The following is a 10093-nucleotide window of genomic DNA, read 5'->3' on the forward strand; positions in this document are numbered from 1 at the left end:
TGACTAGAGTTGCTGGGACATCCCCCCAGCTAACTCTAGCAAAACTAAAATTGTGATAAAAGTTTGAATATGAAAAACATGTCTATTGTCCTCGAAGTATGAGGACTCACTACTGAAGTTGATGAATAAGGATCGGGAACTGATCTATGTGTGATCTGGATGCTGAATGTCTGAACCTACATCATAAAAGGATGTAGCGTAGAGTATGCTTCAGTACTTGGAATGTACTGAGCATGAATGATATAGATAATAGCTGAACAAATATATAGGCTGAACAAAACATAACTGAGCAATGATACAATTTGAATAGAATATAAATACTGAATTATAACTGACAAAAATTGAACTAAATGCGATGACCAAGTATTGATTATGAACATAACATGCTGAGACTATATATTGAAGTATAAAATGAAAACCTAGTCAAATGCACTAGAGTCTAATTGTGGGAGCTACTATTAACCGACATAAAACCACGTGAGCTAAACGCAGAGTCCGATGTATACACCCCATCAAAAGGACCCAATATACCTTGGTAGGGGTATAAGGGCATGACTAGTGTGATCACTAAATCTGATGCCTAATAGAAGGGACTTACGGGGGCATATAGTTTTGGGACGATGAGGGTGTTGCTTCCAATTGCACACGTAAGTGCACGTGGTTGTTCAAGTATTAAAATGGCTCTTTTTAAGAGCCGGGTATCGTACCCACATGGACTTACGCTTAGAATCACACAATTTCTCTAACTTTCAGTTAATCATAAGTGTTATCCAGATTTCAAAAGTGATTTAGTTTCTAATTCTAAAGTTATATCAAAATGCAATAAAAGCGATTCAATTTCAAAGGTTTAAAAACAATGATTGAGTAAAGTCCAGGGCTGCATCTTTTATCAGGATTCATGCAATCAATACCATTTATATGGGTATTTATCAACTATCGAACCAATGAATCACACGGTTAAATGTATGATTATGGTCTCCCGACCTCTAATCGCCTACGATAAATAACATCCTAACTACATCATTGAGCGGGGATAAGATGGATTAAATACCGAGCATTACGATTTTTTTTGTATGGTGACCCAAGCATGGTATCTAGGTATATCCCTATCCTAGATACAAACTAACCCTAGTTATTTAGAATTAATCATGCTCTTTATGTACCACGTTCTATCCTCTTATTCCTCTTCCGAGTTCAATTCAGACAATAGATTTATTTCAATGGTGATCAGTCACGAAATACGAAATGCAAGAACATAAGAAAAATTCATATGATAATTGACATTAACCCAATGAAAACTTAATAGATTACAATCATCCTATAGCCACAACCCTAGAACTAGGGTATTTAGCTACTCATAATCAAGAATCGATCAAACAATGTTTAATGAACATAAAGAGTTCGAAAAGAAAAGAGTTTAGGAAAGAACCCTAAAAATGGTGAAAACGTTCTCCCAAGTTGTCGTTCTTCAAAACCCAAAAAAAGAATAATTAATAAAATAAAATAATGACCTATTTATACTAAAAGTCAAAACAGCCAAAACAGGGCACCAGGAGCGCGACGCAAAGGTCTTCTCTAATTTTACTCTGCGATAGTTTTCTCTTCTCCGCGACGCGGGCACTCCACGGAGTGTTCTACCTCAAATCGACTTTTCACGAACCAAATTAACATTCCTCTCCGCGACGCGGAGAGGATACGGAGATGCCTTAAATGATATTTCTTTACTCTTCCTCCTTGCTTCCTTTTGACTTGGCTCTCTTGTGTTCCCCATTGCCTATTTTCATGCTCGTTTCTCCAATTAAGCTCACCTACACAACTAATCATGTTGGTTAGCTCATATACGACCAAAAGGCTCAATTAGACTATAAACATACACATTTTGAATTCAAACTTAGCTTAAATATGGGCATTATTAGATTTCTAGGCATATAAATATGCCTAAGATCAGAGGGTGCGCTTAACCGTAGTCCAACTCAGTGTTAAGTCTACTCCCAACTAGAAATGTATATGACACAACATAATTGAAATACTGGATAGCTCAATATTCTGACATGCAAATTTGAGAATGGAACATTTAAGTATTGACAATGTAACATTCAAAATCTGAGGCATGTTTATCTATTTAACTGGCCTAGCAAGTGTAATTCATCAATTAAGAGAATCTACACAACTAGGGTTCGAAGTTTCATGTAAGGAATTGAGCAATGTTCCCATGAAAACATGATAATTCGATTAAGAATACTATAAATGTCATGACCCGAGCCTACACCCTGGACATGACTGGCACTCAAGAATCATTGTTGGTCCCCAAGCAAACCCTTATCCTGGCTGACTCTAAGCGAAAGACTAACTCAAGCATACAAAGCTTAAAACTAAATGAAACTCATTGAAATAAGGTTCAACTCAATGATAAGATATTCAACTCAGTGAAATAATACTCAACTCAATAATAAGACACTCAACTGTTGGTACTCAAAATCTGGATACTCAACTCTGGATACTCAAATCTGGATACTCTACTCAATATAAAGCAACAATAAGAGATGAAATATATGGAAAACTTTTTAAATAGTAGAAAAAAACTCAATGTATTTAAGAATACAATATACTCAGTTTGTATGCAAGGATACAATATAAACTCTATTTGTATATGAAAATACAAGTAAATTCTGTGTATATAAAAATACAAATATCTCTGTGGGAGTTTCTCTAACCGACAACCATCACTTATGAGCTATGTGATGATACAATATTTTGCCTCACGCTACCAGAGCCGTCCTATACCTTGCCAGTGGTATAGAACCTAACTACTAAGTGGATCCACTAGTCTATGCTAAAAAGCATTATGGTATCATCTAAAAAGTATGACCCTTTCTACCCACGTTGGCTATATGGTTTATGGGGGTTGTGAGTTGTCTGAACTCTCCCCCATATCGGTGTTCAATAGTACTCCCAAAATATAACTAGCTCATATGTATAAAAATATAACTCTTTATGTGGTTTGAGATAATTACTCAAAAACTAGACCAAGAGCTCTCTAGGAAATTAGTGTTTCCTCTCTTGCTTAGATGTGAAAGCATTTACTCTTTACTGGAAAACTAGCTCAAAGGCTTTGTTGGAAATTGGTGTTTCCTTTCATGTTTAAATGTGAAAACATTTACTCTTTGGGAATACATAGTCCCCATATACTCTTTTGAAGAAATGAACTTCACTCTTTACTCTTTACTCAACTCAAAACTCAAGTCTTAAATCAAGTTTAAAGCATTTGTAAAAGACTTTTTAAAAGAGTTCATGCCAAATTATGGACCAGAACGACTCAATTCAAGGTTTTCAATAATCATATATAGAACTCAATACTTAGAACTCAATGATCTTGGACATATTTATGCGCCTAATAACAAATTTATCCTATACATATAGCTAAGTTGAGAGCATTTTTCGTTGTCGAAATTAAGTTTTGAGAGTCTTTTGATGTCGCTTCGTCTAACCAATATGATTAGATGTTTTAGGGTGAAAAGTAAAGAAAAACGAGCCAAAATAGGGCACCTGGTCAGAGGTCAGAAAATAGAAAGCGAAGTTGCGGAGAAAAAGGGCCGAGAAGCTGGAGAATACACTACGAGGGAGCATTTCCGCATCGCGGAGCTGATACGTGTGTGCAAAAATGGAACTCCACTTAATAGTGGAGTGTGTGATGGGAGTGCGTCGCGGAGAGGTTTCACCTGTTTTATTTTAGACTATGAATAGTTTAAGTGTGTTATTGTTATTATTATCCAGTTTTTAAAAGACTAGAGAACATCGATTTGGGCGATTTGGTTGACACTTTCTAGGGCTTTTCTTCTACTCCTTCATTTTGGTAAACCCTTTTATGATCCATAAACATTATTTGATGATCTTTTGTTCTATGAGTAGCTAAAATTCCCTTATTCAAGGGTTGTAGCTACGATTAATGGCATATTTGTAGTTGTTTCTATCATGAGATGGGTTTTCTTGTGATTTATGCTTACCTGCTTATTTAACTATTTTAATGACTGATCTACATTAAAATAAACTCATTGTCCACTCTTGAATTAGGAAGATGAATAGAGGGATAGACCAAAGAATGTGAGAAACGTGTTCAGTCTAAAGTGAAGTTAGAGTGTTTCATATATAGGATAGTCCTATACCTATATACCACACTTGATTAATATGTAAGATGATAGCTTAATGCTCCGCCATTGGTTTATGCCTATCCCCGCTCAACGATGTAGTTAGGCTGTCGATGGTGGTAGGCGATTAGAGGTCGGGAGATCATGATCGTAAAATGAACCTTGCAAATCCATAATGAGGTTAGCCTGTCGAATGCTAGGATAAATTAATATTATGCTAGAAATCGGGTTATGCTACAACCCTGGATTACTTTCCCATATTGTGAAATTCTCTTGTTTGAAACTGTTTGATTGTAGTAATTAATTTTTGAGATTGTTCAACTTAGTAAATACAAAAAAATTTCTAAAATTGTTTGTCACATAAGTAAATTTATTTTAGACATAGCAAAGTTGTTATTTGTTGATTTGAAGTCCCTTGGGTTCGATAATCCGGTTCGAAAGAGTCGCTGTACTACTTGAGTGACCACGTGCTTTTGTGTGTGCTTTTGGACGCAACAAGTTTTTGGCGCTGCTGCCGAGGACTTTAAAATCGGCAGATATCTAATTTTTGAGTGTCTAAATTATTTGTACAAGTGTTGACAACTTGATCTTTGCTTTTCATTTCACAGGTTGTGTCAGGTTTTCTCTCTGGAAGACGACCAGGACTTCTTAGAGCCTTTAGCTGAACTAGAGAGATTTGTTTGTTACCAGAGAAGGCAAAGATGACTCAATTATCATGTTCTTCTTATGGCTAGTGAACCAGAAACTTCAGAAGAAAGGGAGGATCAAGACCCACCGACAGTGATGGCGGAAATGAAAATGAGGGATGTGGCAATCCCACAAACCACCAATGTTACCTCAAGTATTCAAAAACCTGCACCTAGTGAGAGGTTTGAATAGAAGCAGAACATGGTACAACTACTGCACACAAACGGCCAGTTCATTGGTCTATCTCATGAGGACCCCGAGTGCATATTTAGAATTTCCTCAAGATCAGTGACACATACACTCCAACTGAAGTGAGCTCTAATTATGTGAGGCTCACATTATTTCCCTTTTCTCTGCTGGGGGAAGCAAAAAGATGGCTGAACTCTGAGCCTGCAAATTCCATAACAACTTGGGATAATCTTGCCCGGATGTTTTTGATAAGGTTTTTTCCATCCGGTAAAACAGCCAAGCTAAGAAACGACATATTAAGCTTCCGATAGAAAGGAGAGGAAAACTTGTACCAATCTCAGGATAGGTTTAAGTCCCTGTTGTTAAGTTGTCCACATCACCATCAAGCTAACGAAATGTTGGTCCATACCTTCATTGAAGGGTGGAACCAAATACAAAAATTTTACTGGATTCTGCTGCAGGTGGACAAACTTTGGAGAAGACATATGCTGAGGCTGTTTACATTGCTCAATAGAATTTCACAGGGTAACCCCGAGTGGAATGGCAAAGGAGCTAAACCAGTCATACATAAAACTGCTGGAGTGTTGGAAATAGATGTAGTGACAGCTTTGTCGGCACAGATCACAGCGATGCAGAATATGATGACTACTCATTTCAGCAACATGCCACTAGGACAACAACAAGCCCAAGTTAATATGGTGCATCAACCACAAGCTTGGTGTGAAGTATGTGGAGGTGGAGATCATAGTGCTGAGGTATGTGGAGCAAACCCAAAATCTATTCATTTTGTAGGTAATGCTCAACGAGGAGGAAATCACCAGAGCTATGGAAATACCTACAACCCGAGCTGGCGGAACCACCTAAACTTCTCATGGGGTGGCAATCTAAACCAACATCAAGGACAAAACCAATACAAACCACAGAGTAGTGGACAACAGTACCATCAACAAAACCATGGTAACCAGCAGGCTGCCAAGCAAAGTGATATGAGTGTGGAGGACATGCTAAAAAAAATCATGGCAGATCAATCTAAATTGGCAGCAGATGTTCAAAACAATCAATTGGCGACTCAGAATTTGAAGAAACAGTTTGGGCAGTTTGCTAGTGCCCAAAATTCCCGACCACAAGGGGGTTTGTTGGGAAATACCGACCCAAACCCGAAGCAGGTAAATATTGTGAGTACTCGGATTGGTCGTCCATTGGAGGAGTTGACACCAAAGGAAAAAGTTGCTGAAGAAAAAAGAAAACATGTAGATGAAGCAAAACCCTCTCCCCCATTCCCACATAAATTCAAAAAACAAAAGGAGGAGGAATATTTTGGTAAGTTTATTTAATTACTCAAACATGTACATGTTAACTTGCCTTTGATTGATGTGTTGCAGGGCATTCCTAATATGCCAAATATGTGAAAGATGTGGTAGCCAACAAAGTAGATTGGCTGAGTATGCAACAGTAGCGCTCACAGAGGAGTGCAGTTCTAGGATCCAGAATAGGCTCCCAACTAAGTTGAAAGATCCAGGGAGTTTCACTATTCAAATAAAAATTGGTAAATGTGTTGAGGCAAGAGGTTTGTGCGATTTGGGCGCAAATATCAATTTGATGCTTACCTCCATGTGTCTCAAATTGGGACTAGGAAGACCCAAGTCCATAACCATTATGTTATAGTTAGCGGACCGTTCGGTGTCAAGGCCAAATGGCGTTATTGAAGATGTCTTGGTTCAAGTGGGAACTCTGATTTTCCCCATGGACTTTGTCATTTTGGATTTTGAACCTAACCCAGAGGTCCCATTTATTTTGGGACGCCCATTTTTAGCAATCGGAGGTGCATTAATTGATATGGCGGTCGGTAGACTAATAATGAGGGCTCATGACAAGGTCGAGGTATTTGATGTTTACAAGGCAATGAAGTTACCTGTAATATATGAGGAGCTGTCTGCAATTACTGCCATTGATGAGGAAATGACATCTAAATATGTTGAAGTCCAAGACACTTTAGAGAAAGTGTTAATTGGGCAAGACATTGATGGAGATATTGAAGCCCAGGAGTTGGCTAACGTCCTAAATGTCCTGAATGTGAGTATGCTTTGCAAGTTTGTGGAGCCATTAAACAGAGTCCTGGGACCACCTCCTAAGCCGTCGATTGAGGAAACACCCAAGTTGGAGTTAAAAGCTCTCCCTTCTCATCTCAGGTATGCATTCTTAGGTGCCAATGAATCTTTACCGGTATTCCTTTCTTCTGCTTTGTCCGTATTGCAGGTTGAGGCATCTCTGAAAATATTAAGGAAGAGGAAAAGGGCGATAGGCTGGTAGATTGCTTACATACATGGCATCAACCCAACTTTATGCATGCACATGATATTCATGGAGGAGGGACACAAGTCAATTGTGCAATCGCAGCGCAGGCTAAACCCAGTGATGGAAGATGTGGTGCGCAATGAGGTGATCAAATGGCTAGATGCGGGTATTGTCTATCCAATTTTGGACAGTAAGTGGGTCACCCTAGTTCAGTGTGTGCCTAAAAAGGGAGGCATGATGGTGATCACCAATGAAAAAAATGAGTTGATTCCAACCAGGATGGTGGCAGGATGGTGAATATGCAGGGATTATAGAAAATTGAATGAATCCACCAGAAAGGATCACTACCCGGTTCCTTTTATTGATTGTATGCTGGACAAGAATATTATTGTTTCCTGGATGGCTATTTAGGATACAACCAAATTTTGATTGCACCAGAGGACCAGGAGAAAACTACATTCACTTGCCTGTATGGGACATATGCTTTCAAGAGAATGCTGTTTGGTCTATCTAATGCTCCAGCCACCTTCCAAAGATGCATGATGGCTATCTTTCATGATATGGTTAAAGATTTTGTGGAAATATTCATGGATGGCTTCTCAGTATTTGGGGAGTCTTTTGACAGGTGCTTGGAGAATTTAGACAGGGTGCTGGCTAGATGCGAGGAAACTAATCTCATCCTAAACTGGGAAAAATGTCATTTCCTAGTGAAGGAAGGGATTGTGTTAGGCCATAAGGTGTCAAAAAGAGGGCTGGAAAATGATCATGCCAAAGTGGAAGTAATTGAAAAGCTACCTCCCCCAATTTCTATTAAAGGGGTGCGAAGTTTTTTGGGTCATGCTGGTTGCTATAGAAGATTCATCAAGGATTTCTCTATGATTGCAAGGCCCATGTGTAATCTCCTAGAGAAGGAAATGAAATTTGTATTTGATGAGCAATACATGCAAGGTTTTGAAGCTTTGAAGAAGAAGTTGATAGAAGATCCAATCCTAACTTCCCCAAATTGGGAGCTTTCTTTTGAGCTGATGTGTGACGCAAGTGATGTGGCTGTGGGAGCTGTGTTGGTGCAAAGGAAAGAGAAGGTGTTTCACTTAATATATTATGCAAGCAAAACATTGGATGTGGCCCAAACTAACTACACAGTGACTGAAAAAGAAATGCTAGCCTTGGTATGTGCTTTTGACAAATTTAGATCTTACCTGGTAGGGACTAAAGTTGTTGTTTATACTGATCATGTAGCTATCAGGTACTTGTTCAACAAGAAGGATACAAAGCCGCGGTTAATCAGGTGGATTCTATTGCTGCAAGAGTTTGACATAAAGATCAATGACCGAAGAGGTTCTGAAAATTAGATTACAGATCACCTGTCAAGATTGGAGAGTTCATCACATGTGGGAGAGCAATGTCAGATTCGGGAAGAGTTTCCTGATGAACAGTTATTGGTGCTAGAGGTGACCGAACTACCATGGTGTGCAAACATTGTAAATTATTTGGTTAGAGGATTGTTTCCACCAGATGCAACCACATACCAAAAGAAGAGGTTGATTTATGATGCTCGGTTCTACATATGGGATGAGCCTTATCTTTTCAAGCAAGGTCCGGACAAAATGATGAGAATGTGTGTACTTGAGTCTGAGATGAGACAAGTGATGGATAGTTGCCACTCGTCCGCATATGGGGGTCATCATGGAGGTGATCGCACTACGCCTAAAGTGCTCTAATCAGGTTTTTTCTGGCCTACTTTGTTTAGGGATTCTGCAGGTTATGTGAAAAGTTGTGATCAATGTTAGAGGATAGGGTCTATTTCAAGACGACGTGAGATGCCTTTGCATAACATCTTGGAGGTTGAAATATTTGATGTCTGGGGGATCAACTTTATGGGGCCATTCCCTCAATCGAATGGAAATCAGTACATACTTGTGGCTGTGGACTATTTGTCAAAATGGGTTGAAGCAGTAGCTTGGCCGACCAACGATGCTGAAGTGGTGTTGAAGTTTCTAAAGAAGCACATCTTTACTCGATTTGGAACTCCTAGAGCAATAATCAGTGATGGAGGGACACACTTCATAAATCAATTGGTGAAGAATATCTTAGCTAAATATGGAGTCAGACACAATGTAGCTACAACATACCATCCTCAAACTAGTGGCCAGGTAGAAGTGTCAAACAGGGAAGTGAAGCAGATTCTACAGAAAACAGTGAATGCCCAAAGGAAAGATTGTGCAATGAAGCTTGATGATGCATTATGGGCATACATGACCGCTTATAAGACACCAATAGGGACTTCTCCCTATCACTTGGTGTTTGGTAAAACGTATCACCTCCCTATTGAATTAGAACATCAGGCTTACTGGGCAATGAAGAAGTTGAACTTGGACCCAAAACTGGCAAGGAGAAAAAGGATGGGTCAGCTACATTTATCGGAAGAATTCAGACTCCATGCCTATGTAAATGCCAAGCTCTATAAGGAGAAGACTAAACGATGGCATGATAAGCATATTGTGCCTTGACTTTTTGAACCAGGGCAAAAGGTATTATTGTTTAACTCTAGATTGAGGTTGTTTCCAGGTAAGTTGAAGTCAAAATGGAGCGGACCATTTGAGGTGGTGCGTATGACCAACCACGACGCTATAGAGTTATGGAATGAGGTAAGCAATCCACGTTCATTGTGAATGGACAAAAGGTGAAGCATTACTTCAGACAAGAGGTGGATCGAGAAGAAGAAAGTATGGAGTTGAGCAATGAATGAAGGGGAGCTGAGTCATGCCGCGATGTTA

General features: G+C 39.0%; 1 protein-coding gene across 1 annotated transcript; it reads left to right on the top strand.

Moving 5' to 3' along the window:
- The first annotated feature begins 4320 nt into the window (after window positions 1-4320).
- On the top strand, window positions 4321-7331 carry LOC125817328 (uncharacterized). Its single transcript, XM_049496857.1, has 5 exons — window positions 4321-4325; window positions 4754-4823; window positions 5483-6345; window positions 6404-6588; window positions 6691-7331. The coding sequence occupies exons 1-5, from the start codon at window positions 4321-4323 to the stop codon at window positions 7329-7331; spliced, it is 1764 nt and encodes a 587-aa protein (XP_049352814.1).
- The last annotated feature ends 2762 nt before the right edge of the window (window positions 7332-10093 follow it).

This window comes from Solanum verrucosum, unplaced genomic scaffold (genome assembly GCF_900185275.1).
Source record: "Solanum verrucosum unplaced genomic scaffold, falcon-dt-bn FXZP01000122.1, whole genome shotgun sequence".
In the NCBI taxonomy this organism is placed as follows: domain Eukaryota; kingdom Viridiplantae; phylum Streptophyta; class Magnoliopsida; order Solanales; family Solanaceae; genus Solanum; species Solanum verrucosum.

What these genes read in the sequence shown, in the direction of transcription:
- LOC125817328 (XM_049496857.1), top strand. An exon ending in TAGCTGAACTAGAGAGATTT is followed by an intron (nt 4,824 to 5,482) that starts GTTTGTTACCAG and finishes ATTCTGCTGCAG; the next exon opens with GTGGACAAACTTTGGAGAAG. An exon ending in GAGGAGGAATATTTTGGTAA is followed by an intron (nt 6,346 to 6,403) that starts GTTTATTTAATT and finishes GATGTGTTGCAG; the next exon opens with GGCATTCCTAATATGCCAAA.